Source organism: Anas platyrhynchos, chromosome 1, assembly GCF_047663525.1.
Source record: "Anas platyrhynchos isolate ZD024472 breed Pekin duck chromosome 1, IASCAAS_PekinDuck_T2T, whole genome shotgun sequence".
Classification (NCBI taxonomy): domain Eukaryota; kingdom Metazoa; phylum Chordata; class Aves; order Anseriformes; family Anatidae; genus Anas; species Anas platyrhynchos.
Genome location: NC_092587.1, coordinates 185,853,931 through 185,868,661, shown reverse-complemented (window position 1 = coordinate 185,868,661; position 14,731 = coordinate 185,853,931). Strand labels below are relative to the sequence as shown.

Here is a 14,731-nt window from a genome sequence, read left to right as displayed (position 1 = left end):
GGTTATAGACTACAAAAGTTATCTAGGGTTGTTTTTTTGTTTTGTTTTTTAAAGATCAGATAGATTTTGAAATATGTCCTTTGTTAAAAGCATTTAATTTATGAAACTTCCTAAACGAGGAAAACAGAAGTTACTCCCAATACAGGCCTTTTATCTTCCTCCTTCCTTCAACAGATTTGAGAGAGAATAACAAAGAATGACAATTCATGGGCATTAAGCCTTTTACCACATTTTAACAGAATCATTCCTACAAGGCTTAATGCAAATTAAGACTTTCATTAAGTCTTAATTGTTGTTTTGCTAGTTTAAAAAGTAACAAAGACTACTTAAAAGACCAATCTGAATAATCAAGCTTTATGTAGTAATGAGATCAGTTGGTCCCACTGACACAGCTAAAAATTCTCACTGTTCGAAAGACGAGAGTCCAAGTTTGTATTTTATCGTTTCTTCATGCTTAGAATGTACAAAATGAATGTATGTTTGCATACAAGTAAAAAGACAAAGAAACATTTATATAATTGAAATTATCCAGCCACGTAATATGCAAACTAAGTAATCCTCTGTGCTGGGACAAATACTGCTTTATAGCTACACAACTTCAGTACTTTTTTCTTCATGTCTCATATTTGACATTTTTTTTCTATGTATTTAGAGTCAATTTTGTCTAAATTAATTGGTATATTAAAATGAGCCGTAAAGACAGTGTTTTAAAGAGCAAATGTGTAGACTTTTATTACTGTACAGTAACGTTACATCTACAAGAATGATGATGACAAATGCCACAACCACGACTTGAGTCTTAGTGTCATATTCATCAAGAAAAGCTCTCCCAATTAGAAATCCAACCCATGAGTGAACCTCCCTGCAGCAGTGTAAGCTCTTAACCTAACTGTCTAACACACACTTCTCCAAAAATGAATGTGCACTGCAACAAAACCAGTGCCTGAGCGCTCCAGCCTGCTGATCGAGGCAGGTCCAGGCCACGGTGCCAGAGAGCAGCAGAGCGGCTGGGAGGCAGCACATGTTCTTCATGTTGTTTCTTGCCAGTCCTGCTACATAAGCAGGGCAGACAGCCGGATAAGGAACGCCACAGTGCTGCTAATTCCTCTGTGCTACTTCACGTTAGCCCTCTCACCCACTGCTTTCCTTCCGATCATCTCCTCTCTTTGAAGCTTCCTTCCTTGCTGCTACTTGCTTCTTCCAGCATGAGTCCTCCTCGCACTTTTCTGTGGAATCTCTTAAACTGATCATCAATTACTGTTGAAGTATTGTAATTTGTGTTTCAGAGGAGATGGTAGAAAGCAAAGGAGCCACAGTGAGTACGGGACAGCCATTTCTAGCTGACTGCAAGCTCTGGCAAACATCAATTCACATTAAGTGCGGATTTCACAATCAGGCTTGAAATGCCTATTGTAAACAAACAGCTCCTTGAGCAGTAATGAAGCCTGTGTACGTACACCTACCTCAGAGTTAACTATAAGCTGCAATTAAGGGTTTTATAAAGCCTCTCCACCATGACATCTGAGGCAGGCTGCACTGCGGCCTTCCCTCAGCGGGGCGCTGGCAGGGGCTGTTCCCCTAAGCAGCCTTTCCCCACGTGCGTGTACGAGCTCAGGTATCTCTGAGACCTCTTCTTCCTTGTCAAACGGCGCGAGGGTACTGGTGGGATAAGAAGGCAGGCAGGCAAAGGGCAACAGCCAGGCATTCACTGTGATTCCCCTTACTGCTTTCATAAACAAACCTATAAACAAGAATTCAGACTGTAAGACGCGCAAACTCCTCACACAGAGCACACTATTACATTATAAAAGCCAGATTTACTACAAAGTATGTGTTTGATGTCAGTTTTTGAGCTTTTAATTGATTGCTGAAGACAGTCAATGGCCAAGTACACTGACCCTGTAAATAAAATGTTAATCTAGCAGATAGAGAAGGATGGTTTAGACAAATACCTGAAACATTAAGCAAAATCTTTTCGTGTCTAGCACTGCAGTTTACAGATTAGCAGTTTGTAAATTTCATTAAGCTTTTTTAGGTCATGCTAACATAATCAACCAGTTTCTAGAAGAAACACAGAAAAACAAGTACTGCTACTATCCTAACTTCCTTCTCTATGTCTGAGCCTGACACCTTTCAAACTGCAAAGGTAACTTCTGTCCTCTCCTTACCAGCCACTAGAAGGCTTGACACCTTCCACCCACTGAGAAGTGCTTGCTGGACTCTAGACAACAAAAGCAAAAGTCAGAAGGACTAGATTCAACCTTTATTTTATGGCGAGTATAGCTCAGGGCACATCTTGCTGCAGTTAACGTGGGTTATTTTACCACTTCCCAGAAATGCATTAAAAACCCAATATAATTCAGTCAGGTAAGACTTTGATTGCAGGTCAACATGTGGATGAGGGTGAAAGGACAGGTTCTACTTCTACTGTAAAGACATCAAAACCAACAACAAAGCCCACCTTATAACCTCATCCACTTTGCAACAAGACCGGTGACTAAACCAGGAGCAAAGGTGTTTTCCAGTGCTCTTCCACAATCTCCAGCCATGTAATTAGGACTTATTACACCACAAGAGCTGTGATAGAGAGAAGACCAAAGGGGTAGAACAGCAGAAAACAGCACTACGGGAAGAGCTCTGGCATAATTGATATGAACACTGGAGTATAGATAACGAACTAATGAAGGAAAAAAAGTCCCCTTTGTACACAGAACGTGCTCCTGCAAGATCATCTCCGAAGGCACTGTGGCTAACAGAGTAAAACTCCTGGACATGATCACTCTTCACTGTATCTACACAACCTGGCAGTGCTGCAAAACCTGGTTTATTACTTTCCAGTATTCAGAGCTTGAACAAGGGTAAAACGCATCGAATATTAGTGAGTGAGCGGAAGCGAAACTAATTTGGGTGCAAAAAAAAAAAAAAGAAAGAAGCCATAAAATGTGGGACTGAGATGGAAGAGCTTCTTCAACATCGCTCCAGACTGCAGGTGTACGTATGTGTTAGTCTTGTGTAAGCACCAACTGTCTCCTGGCAAAAATTACCTGTTACTGGTTTTGTACTATCCAAATCCAAGATGGGAAGCAACAGCCTGAGAATTCTTTTAAGAGGCATGGGCAAAGGGCAGGGAAACCTTGTGAGAATTTTCAGAAAGCTGCTGAGAGCCTATCAGACGGTGGGTAGACACAACTAAGAATTGCCAGGAAAAGAAAAGTATTGCTCAGCATTTATATTCCTTTTTGCTTTTGAAAAATTAATGCTTAAGCGTGATTACTATATGACTGAAAATTAAAGGAGTCATTCTGGACAACTCCAAAGTAAATATCAAGCGCTTCTTCTCACTATCTTTACTGAAATATTTATAAGCACAATCCTATATAAATTAGTGCCAAACTCTTACATCCTATTCTAGCTACCACGAGTCTCACTATTAAAGCTTAAGCATCAGAAAGGCGCAGGAAAAATCTTATGCCCACAGTTTATCCACTTCAGTGCACATGATTACGACAGGACACATAATATCTAATTGACATCAGAATTTCAGCTTCACGGGTATAGACGCTTTAGTTAATCATAACATTCTTAGTTGAAAGCCTTGTTTAGGTATTGGCCTGCATGCCAGTGACATATAATTTCTAATAACCACAGATATACAGAATAATCTGTAACTAGCTGCTTGGCCCATCCAGACCTACAACTTCCACACTGTGATAAGCAGAGAAGCATTGTCCCATACTGGACCTAAATGAGGGGACCAGCACTGAACCCATGCTGACACAACAGGCAGTGGTCAACTGTAGGTAAAAAATGAGTTAGCTACAACTGCACTACAACCAGCCTGTCCTAGCTCAAGGATCACTTCGGCTCCTTGACAGTCTTAACCTGAAATGTGAGTGCTTCAGAGAATGGAAACTCCTGGTCCTGCATTTGGTCCTAAGAAGACCTTGGTGGTAGCTCATGAGCTCAGGAAGTCTGGCCCTAAGAGTCCAAATGAAAAGATGTGATCTCCCATGTCACCAACACCATTATTCCAGCTGATCAGCACCCACCTGAGCAACCCCACCCCACGGGCTTATGGCCACTCACTCCAAATTCTCAGAGGCCAACTCCGAATTGCCTGTTGGAGACATTAAAGACTCTTTGCTGTAAGATTTATGAAAATCATAAATCAGTTTCCAGTTCTGCACGCATCAGCATTTCCCACTCCTTGACACCATGATACATTACAATCCCCATTCAGCAAATTAACAAATGGGAGGACACGCAGAGAGTGTTTTTCCCCTAAACCATATGTTTCCCTGTGGAAACACATTTGGGAACAAGGATTTTGATCTGTCCATAGAAGAGTTAGAAAAGAGCCCAGTGCAAGATAAATCTTGACCTGCTGACACATCTCTTCTATGACTTGCAGTGCCTTCTACTTGTTTCCTTCCCCTAAATTCAGCATTCCCTCATCGGGCAGCCTACTGAGCTCCCCACCCCTCGTTACAAAGGAACTCCAGGGGAGCCTCACCACCTCTGCAAGAGAGCCATGAAGAAGCAAGCCTGCTATCGGGACCCGGAGTGATGCCCCAGTGACACCCCAATGTGTGGGATGCCACCACTCCCCCAGGTCCCCAGCACAACACCCACCTGCCAACAGCCTCTCGCAGCCCCACAGCACGATCAAAGTGCTCTGATGGATGGGGACCAGCAGAAGGAAGCCACACAAAGCCACCTGAGGCAGCGTCCCGGGGCTCCCCCATCCCTGTTTTTGGTATGTTTGGGGGGACAAGCTGCTCCCCAAAGGCAGCCCAGCCCCAAACACAGCCCCAATCCCAATCCCAACCCCAAACACTGACCCAATCCCAAACACTGACCCAATCCCAGCCTTAATCCCAGCCCCAATCCCAGTCCCTGTCCCTGTCCCTGTCCCTGTCCCTGTCCCTGTCCCAGCCCCAGCCCCAGCCCCAGCCCCAGCCCCAGCCCCAGCCCCGGCTCTCACCATGGTACAGATGGAGGCGATTTTGGAGACTGTCATTAGGATTTCCATCCGCCCAGCGCCATCTTCTGCCCAATCACAGCTCCGAGCCGAGCCGGGCCGGGCCGGGCCGGGCAGAGGGAGGAGGAGGAGGAGGAGGAAGAGGAGCAGGAGGAGGATGAAGGCAGCGGGGCCGGGCAGCCCGCGTCCCCCCCGCCCGCCGCGGGGACGCGCACGGCCCCAACGGCCCCAACGGCCCCAACAGCGGCCGAGGGCGCGCGGCCGCACACGCACGCGCGCACGCTCGCTCGCGCGGCCCCGCCCCGCCCCGCCGCCGAGCAGGCCACGCCCCCCTCCCTGGCCACGCCCCCTCCCTGCAGCCGCCGGGCACGCATGCGCAGAGGGGGGGAAAGGGGGGCGAGGCGCTTGGGGCCGTCGCCCGCCAAGATGGCGGCGGCGGGCGCGGGGTGGGTGTGAGGGCGTTTGGTGGCTGCTCGCAGCGCTCCAGGCGCTGCAGTTCTTAACGTTTCAACCACCTTTTTTATTTATTTTTTTCATCTGTGCCCATGGGTTTCAATTCTAGGGGTTGCTGGGTGCAATTCTAGGGGTTGCTGTGCGGAATGGGGAGATTTATGTGGAGCCGTGTCACTTTCCCACCCCTTGGGTTCAGCTTCCTTCTCTCTTTTTTTTTTTTTTTTTTTTTTTTTTTTTGCATTTTTTGGTGATGAAATGTGCCTGCCTCTTGGGTTCTTTCTTTTTTGTTTATTTTTTTCTTTTTCTTTTTTTCTTTTTGGTGGTGAAGTCCACAGCCACATCCTACGTTGCTAAGGCTCCATTTCATTTTATCAGCTGAATTTGCTTTTATTCACTGAGGAACAGACTCGATATAGGGAGGAAATAGGGGGGAAGAGAACTGAGGGGAGTAAGGGCGAGCGAGCAGCTTCCTTAGTGTGGATGCTGAAAAGAAGTGGTTACCTTGTGGCATGGGGAGAATGGAATTAGGCACAAATCCCAGCTAAGCAGCAAAAGCAAACTGAAAATTGAGCTAAGGAAACTCCTCTCTCCTATCAACATCACTATAATTGCAGGTTAACTATGGGGTGATTTCTGCTTCCAAGCAGCAGCTGTTTGTCAGAGCCATTACTAAAGGGTCACTCATGGGATGAGGGGTAGGGATAGTCAAGCACATAAGACAGACATTTGAGATCCTCTTTCCTTTCCTTTTTCTTAATCAGCCTGTAGATTAACAGCTCTTTGCCTTCACTGAATCTGAGGTTTGCCCAGCCTAGCTTCAGACGTCTCCAAAATGAACTTGACCTGTAGAACAGGCATTTATATCAACTGCTTAAGGTGTCTGCTTGGGAACGAGGTGAATCATCTCCTAGATGTGCCTGTTTGTCTGAGGACTACAACGGAAATCTGGATGACTAGTCCAAGATGTTCATATCTGCATTAAGGAGGCCTAAAATTAGCTGTCTCACCCTGGCTTTTTTCACATATGGGAAACATATAGCATATTGGGATGCATTATTATTAATGATACTATTTAATAGAACCTAGATCATAAAGACATCACTGAAAAAAAGATATTTTAATAACTATAAATTTAAATTATCATACATCTGTGATTCCGTGGTTTTCAGAAGTAAACATTTTGTAGCAACTAAATGAATGGAAATAAAGATTAAGTTTTCCTTCATGTGAAACATATTATTTATGTATTTTAAAAGGTTTCTATCTGAGCTATTTATTGCAACCTGAGATATGCTCAAGCATTTCTTTTATATAATAGACATGGTCCAGAAGTGTGTATTTCATAAGTACAGTGTTTGAGAAAATGAATACCTCCTGGATGACTACATTCAGAAACTGTTGCCACAGAAACAATGGGGGAGGACAGCATCAAGGGGATGAGAAATAGAAACAAAAGAAGTGGATTGGCCACCCATGAGCAAAAAGACCAAGGGAAGATACATGTATTTGACCAGCTAGACACGCCAAGCCATCAGATACCCAGCAATTCATCTATTGAAATAGAAAGCTGCAAGATCCATATTTAATAAGACTCTTTTACAGTATTAGGCTCTCTACAAAAGAGAGTCCTGTATAACATGGAGTGGACAAAGTATTCAAAGAAGGACACAAGGATTGTATGGCAGGATGCTGTCTCCCCGGAGCAAGAATGCAAAATGTGATTGCACTACTGCAGAATTCTACAAGATTATCTGGGAGATAATTCAGTTTGCAGCCAATAAAGTGGCACCGAGTGGAACCGTACGGGCTGTAGAAAACTGAATACTGAAACACTGTCACTGCCTATTAAAATGTGAAGAAATTATTGGAGGTTATTGCTTAATTGTCACAATTGGGATTTAAAGTTAAATATTCCATTATTTTGACTGGTTTGGGTAGGGTAGACTTAAGATTGTGTGTGTGTGCATACTTGAGGAGGCAGAGCTTTGAGAAGAGCCACAGAGTTGCTGTAATGTGTGTAGATCAGGATGGTAACTAACCCTGTCTGAGAGGAGATATCAGCTGTATCTTGTATCTCCGGGGAGAGACAAGATCCTCCTGATAAAGTGAGACAAGGGCATCTTTACCGGCCGGCCAGCCAGCCTGGACAGGAGAATTTTCAGCTGGGGACTATGGGAGGGAGGCTGTGACACATGGGGAAGAGAAGAAACGGTGATCACGGGTGGTAAGAAAATGGTGCAGCATGCTGGGAATAAGAGAGACCACAGGAACGATGAAACAGGGTGTGAGGGGCCACCCACCCCAAGGGTATGTGCACAAACGCCTACAGCCTGGGAAACCAGAGCTCTGCAGGGGTGGCATGGTGGGAGTTCAAGATTACCTCATTAGGCAAATTAAGCCTTCTTTAAAGGATTTTTGGAAGTCTCTGATCACAGGCCCCGGGTTTTAGAGGGGATTTCAGCCTACCTGACATCTGCTACAAGCACAACACATCACAGTCATGATTTCGGAAGGGCGTCGGGAATGATTTATTGGTAGTGGATGGACCAGCCACAGGTGGATCTGCCACTTCAGCAAGGAGGAACCAGGGGATGTGGCAATCAGTGGCTTGCTCTTCAAAGCCTTGGCCAGGAGTGGTGTTCATAACCCTGATGAGGCTGAAGAAGGAGAGCAACAGACTGCAGACCCTGCACTTTAGGAGAACAGGGTTTAGGTTATTCAAGAAACTGGAAGGTGGCATCCACTGGGCAGCAGCTCTGAAGCAGCTCAGGAGAGCACAAGGATGGTCTGTGCTAATACTGAGGAAAACAGATAGGATTTTCAGCTATGGGAATGCAAAACTTGTGCACTCTGAGGAAAAGGAGTGGCTAAATGGAAAATTAAGTTAAGGTCGGGGTTATCGTAAGATCTGTATTGCTTGGTAAATTCATTCCATTCAAATGTAGGCACAAGTAGAGTCACTCAAAAATACAGTGAGCAGGTCACACCTGCAGAGATGAGCTGTGTTATGGAGAGCAGTGACTGAATTTACAACAAAAATTAGTTTCCAGTCCAATGTTACAGCATAGATAAATAGGGGAGTCTTTGGCTGTATAACCAGGGATGTGGCAAGCAGCAAGAGACGTTGTTTTGTCTCTGCATATGGCATTGGTGAGATTCTTGTGGTAATTCTGCACCAGCATCTGGTCTCCTTCTTGTCGAAAGAATGCTGAGAGGTTGTTTGAGGCCAGAGAAAATTCTTGATGTGGGGAGACTTAAAGGACACGATCTGCCTGCCTGCCTTATCAAAAAGAAGACTGGGAGGTGACCACAGAGATCTTTAATCTTGCACAGCAAGAGGTGTAACAAGAAAGAAAAAAAAAATCTGTAAACTCAAGCAAATTAGAATTAGAAATTACACACTTTTTAAGAGTGGATTGTGACATTAATGGTTGGGATATGCTGCTGAGAGAACTGCTGCTTTCAGCATCTCCTAAGGGTTTCAGCTGAAGAATAGGTGCTTTTCTCACAGAAATGTATTAGTTGAGTAGATAGAATTAGTTCCCTGCCCTTAAAATCTATCCTACTACATGGTGGTTGTTGTTATTATATAATATTCAAATTACCATGGCACCTGGAGACACAACTCAGAGGCCAGAGCTCTTTATCAGTCCTTGTATAAGACATAGAGAGAAAATCTGTTCAATCCTCTGAAGAATTTACAATCCAAATATATAGAGGAGCAAAGAGAAAACATGGCAGGTACGAACTGCTGCTGCTCACCCCGTGCCTCTCCTTGTTTCGTAATCTCATGGCTTGGCAGGAGCCCAGCTTACTCTGGGGTGTGTGTGTAGGTTGGCTTGAAAAACTGAAAAGTAGGCATGGTACACAGGTATGTTTGTTCCCGTATCGTGTATCTGCAACTGCAGGTGGTTCTGCCGAGGCTGGGGCACGTCAGGTTTTTGTTCCTGTTGGCTGACGGCAGGATTGGTCCCACGAATCTGCTCGCCCTGTCTGCTAACCAGTCAAACCACCGAGCAGCCAGACTGTGGCTGCAGTGTCTGAATGCAGACGTATTGTGTCTGTTGTCAGAGCAGTGTGTATTATGACCACAGGATCATAACCTAACAGGACCATAGGATAATTCGGGTTGGAAGGGACCTCTGGAGGTCTCTCATCCAACCTCCTGCTCACAGCAGTCAGCTCTGAGGCCAGAAAAGCTTGCTTTCTGTATAAACCTCTTTACTTGTTCTGGAAATGTAATTTTAGATCCAGACATGATAGCATGGAGTTCTAGTCCTTGCAAAAAGATCATCTAAATTCACCGTCTGGATTTTTACTGACACATAACCCAGTGAAGGTCATCCACCATCCTCGTGGCAGAGTAAGCAGCCCTGCTCTGGCAATACACCTTACCTTGTGGGCAACAGGTGTTACAGGGTTTGTGCTACGAGGTAGTAGAGTGAGACATGAAAGAAATTTTTCCTCAACTTTTATGTCACGAGTCCAAGAAAACCTGAAGCTGAATGCAAATCATGCAGAACTGGAATCTTAACCCATTATGTGAGTGAAATTGGATCCTTCTTGGGAACAGCAGAGACAAACAAGAAATATATTTTAAAAGTCGTATCAAAATATCTCATATTCACCGACAGAAAGTTAAATTCTGGATTAGTAGACTAATCTTTGTAAACTATGTTGGTACATTTTCAAAAATACTTATTTTCAGAGCAGCTGAATGTGCTCTTTGGGAGCCGTGACTGAGGGGTGATGGCTGGCCAAGTGAATATGGGAGGATCCAGGCAAATAGTTAAAACAGGTGAGGTGATACATTTTATTCACAGTTTCAAAAGAAATAGTTCAATCTTAGTTATAATCATAAACAAATTGTTAATAAATTATCACAGAAAACTATACAAACTATGGAAAATTATAAAAACTATACTTGTACTAAAGACAAATATTATTTTGTTCCTTACACTTTTCATTGGTAAATCCCAGAACATTTTACAGAGAAGTAATGAGAAGTAATCATTATTAGACCAATTTTGTAAACAGAAAACACTGGTGAAGGAGAATTCTCTGGCAGAATAAAACTGGCTCATGGTGATTTATACCTTATGATAATTTCAGAAGACCAAAGCTTTCCTCAGTCATTGTGGCTTTGTTTTTAAGCAGAGAACAATATTTGTTTCTTGCGGAGTTCACAGATGAAGATATTTGGGTGCTTGCATTTTTTTACTGCTCAGCTGATACTGGCATCTTGCCATATGTATAGCTGGCAAACAATTAACCTTTTATTATGCAAAAGATTACCAACAACCAAAAAGTTAAAAGTATGAAAGAGAAAATAAAATATGCTGCTAAACTGAATACAAATTTCCACCAACAGAACTTAAAATACACATTAGGAAGAGAGATGTCCAACAAGGCTGTAAAATAAAATCATTTATTTGTGCTGAAATTAACAGCAGATTTGTAAAATGTTATCACACTTTGATTCTCCAGACTCCTTGAAGAACGTGGAGTTCTGCCTGAGCCTGAGAGTAATGCAGTCATTCTTAGAAAAAGAGTCCATTTATACAATGATAATGTTTTTGAAAGATGTCGTCATATTCTCCAAGAGAAATGTGTATCGTTTGGGTCTCCATGATCTCAATATGAAAGTACGCAAGCTAGGGATGGAAACAGCAACCGTGTGCTTTTTGACATTGTTCTGAGCATCTGCAGAGGCCTCTGCAGAATTCTTTGGAGAAATAGGGCCACAAGTATAGAAATACGTAGAAATAAGGCTGTTTAATATTGTATAAAAAAACTTTCTATTATGGATTTTTTTTAAAGAAAATTAAATGGATTTGATCCTTGACACAGGCACCAGGGGAACCATTGTTACCAACTCACTTCAGTTTCTCCATAGAATGAGAACCTCAGAAGTCAGTGACAGTTCCGAAGTGCGCTAAAACTAATTTGGAAAATCCATTGCCAGAGGTGAGAAGTACAGGATGCTGCTTCGGTGCGTGTGCTCCCTACCAGAGCACCAAGCAAAGCTTCCCACCGCAGTCAGCAAGACAGTACTTTTGTGATCATTGCAGCATTTCTCCAAAAGCGAGATTAGCTGTCATGTACTAACAACACTGACGCACAATATGACAACAGGCAGCCTCCAGGTAAGGAGCCTTTGTATAATTTCAGCCTCCCCCACTAATCAGTTCTTTACAGCACCAAGATATAAAGGAAGCTGGGGAGGAGTATGTAAAGCAGCATGCATATGGCAGATAGTTACGTAGTGGAAAAAATGATCAGTAAGAAGTGGAAAAAATGCTCAATACGGCTTTGTGGAGATAATAAAATTGCTAAAGAATGTTTACTGTTAATAGCCTGTGTTTTTCATGACACTAATGGGTGGTTCATTATTTTTGTTTTAATTGAAACATATGTCACAGTTAGCAATATTTTGTGCTTCCGCTGATCTGAAGCTATTGTTCAAGTGCGTGTTGCAATCAGTTCTCAAACAATGCTCTCTTTGTCAGCAAGACAGAAGTAGAATGATTTTGGTTTCTTCTCTTGGAAGATTTATACCCTGGAAAATCCATAGTTTTCCTCTGTACTTGCAGATGGTCAGTTAAATACTCCCATCTGGTTATACTTACAATTACTTTTCTCTACAAACTGAAAACAGGAAGGTACACAGGTTATTGCATGTGCAGCAGAACTAATAAAGCTCAATTTCATATGGGCTTGTGCCCTGTGTCTTTACAATGCAGTAACACAGGCACCACCTCTTTGTCCCAGATGACCCCATTGCCTCCTTCCATTTCCCCTGTGCTTTCATTTCATCTTCCCCCCCTGCAGCACTTCTTCTAGCCATTTGACCTCTATTTCCTTGGCCTTCACCTGCACTGTCCCTCTCCCATGGATAAGCTTTGGCTGCCTTAGAGGGGCACAGATGCTATTTATCTCACATTACTATTTTACTTATTCCACGAAGGACTCCATAGTTTTCACAAATATTGATTAATTGATCCCTAACTGCAACCCTGATCCATAAATCTGTGGTATGATTTCCATTTTACATATGGGAAAGTCAGTCAATGTTATCCTTGGTTGGTCACAGCTTGGTCAAGTTTATCCCTTGCTAATTCCCAGTTTCACTTCTCCTTGACTCGCCATTATTTTGTTCTTTTTTGGCTGTACATATTTGTTCGGTACAGCTGCTGGTGTCTCATGGACAGGGGTTGTCAGAGCGTAGCTAACTCGTTATGTTATCACAAGCCTTGTGATAATTTGATAGCTCCCTTCCAATGCCAGCTCCTGGGGTCAGGAGATGAGGATTACTTGAGAAAATCACCTTTTGCTTCTTACAACAAGTTTCTAGCTCAGTAAGCTAGAAAACCGAAAGATGTGAGAGCAGATCATTGAACATGTTCAAAACACAGTGAAAATAAAAGCACGTGCATTTTTTTAAAAAAATGCAACTGTTTTAAAGCATCTGTATCTTGTGATACCAAGGAATCAACTTCAGGTTAATGATTTAGGAAACTGTCATGTGTAAGACTTCAAATGCTAAGGACCATTTCACGTTTTAGAATGCAGGCTGGCCTGCAAAAAGCAAATCACTCGGTGAAGGCTGAAGCTTGCTGAGCACAAATTCCAACAAAGTCCTAGGAAAGAGTATATAATTGAAATTATAAACACATGCGAAGCGCCTTCATGCAGAGCACAGCGTGCTTTTTACTCCTGTGGTTTCTGAATTTTATTCTTCTTTTCTTCCAAGAAGAGGCTACGAAGGCAGAACAGGATTTTCTTTTAGCATCCGGAAGATACGTACAAGTGCAGTAAACACAATGATGTTTGCTGAAAGACTGTTGCAATCTGCTCAGTACTTGAGTTTGCAATAACTCTGCTTACTTCATGCATTATTAAAAAGTGCGCTTTGCAGCACTGTTAAAATCATGTACAACTTCGTATGTACTCACACAGCAAAGCAAATTTAATTTGGTGGAATTTGAAGATAAAATTAAATTTGTGTTTACTGGAATTCAGCTAAGGCTAAGTAGAAAACATTCCTTTTCTTGAAATAAAACTACCAATATTTTATGAAGCCCTTTCCTTCCAGCGAGACTCTTTGCCATTTCATAAGCAAAGACAATTATGTCAATGGCTCTGATTAGAACAATTAAAGAGAAATAAAAATGGCTACCTCAGATGCCAGTGAACCAATGCAATTTCATAGAGTACTTATGAAATAGAGAATGATTCCACCAACATTTTTACTTTACTGATGTAGAGAAGTCGGAATCACAGACTAATACAATCTTTGGTACCTATGGAAGTCTTTAATTCAATCCTCTGCTAAGATTTGCTCCAGCTCAGTTTGCTCAAGACCATGTCCAGTTGAGTTTTAAATAGCTCCAAGGACATAAATTCCACCATCTCTCTGAGCAACCTGGTTGAGTTTTTGACCATCCTTACATTAGAAATGTTTTAATTATTTTGAATCGGAATTTTCCCATGTTCTAACTTGTGTCCATTGCCTCATATCCTTCTCTGGCTCCATCTTCTCTACAGATGAAGTGGAAAACAGAGAGAAAATCCCCCCTTTGCCTCCTCCTCTGACAGCTGCCAAACCCAGCTCTCTCAGCTTCTTTTCTTATGTGCTTCAGCCCCATGAACATCTCAGTGGCTCTTCGCTGGGCTTGCTCTGTAAGTCTACGTTGTGTTCTGGGGAGCCCAGAACTAAAAACAGTCCTCCAGATGTGCTCTAACAAGTGCTAAAACTGTGAGAAATAAATCCTTGCCATGCTGGCCGACTGGTGCCCTGGATGTAGTTGCAATAAGGGCACATTGCTGTTGTCCATCAGGATCTTTTAAAAAAGCTTTTTAAAACTGGGAGTGCTGTTTCCCTTTTCCCAGTCACCAGGGACTTCACCTGAGTGCCAGGGCTTTTCAAACACGATGGAGAGAGGCTTGGCAGCTCCATCAGCCAGTTCCCCGGGACCCTGGGATACACGGCATCGGGCCCCACAGACTTGTACCTGTTCAGTTCCACCAGGTGGTCTCCAGCCTCCAGCATTTCAGCAACAAAGCTCATATTCAGATCTATGTAAAGCTAAATCTCTTTGCCCTCCAAATGTTAGTTTGCCTTGAAAAAAAAGTAATTGGCATGGCCAACCTGGCGTAGAGCTCAGGCTGAGCTTCTGTTAAAATTATACTTTATAGTGAATAAAATAGTCACATGCTAGAAATCAGATAAGCAAAAGGTAAATTAAGTCTGGCCCACACCAGCCTGCAATTTTTCCTATTGTACTTATTTTGGCC

The 14,731-nt window shown here is 43.0% G+C and overlaps 1 protein-coding gene across 1 annotated transcript in view; it reads right to left on the bottom strand.

Annotated features, from left to right (window-relative positions):
* Nucleotides 1-5,289, bottom strand: part of USP12 (ubiquitin specific peptidase 12) — a 37,976-nt gene extending 32,687 nt beyond the window's left edge. The window contains exon 1 of the mRNA XM_027469559.3: nucleotides 4,985-5,289. Within this exon, the coding sequence (XP_027325360.1) occupies nucleotides 4,985-5,032 (48 nt within the window). The 5' untranslated portion in view covers nucleotides 5,033-5,289. The remainder of the gene's footprint in view (nucleotides 1-4,984) is intronic.
* Nucleotides 5,290-14,731: the final 9,442 nt, after the last annotated feature.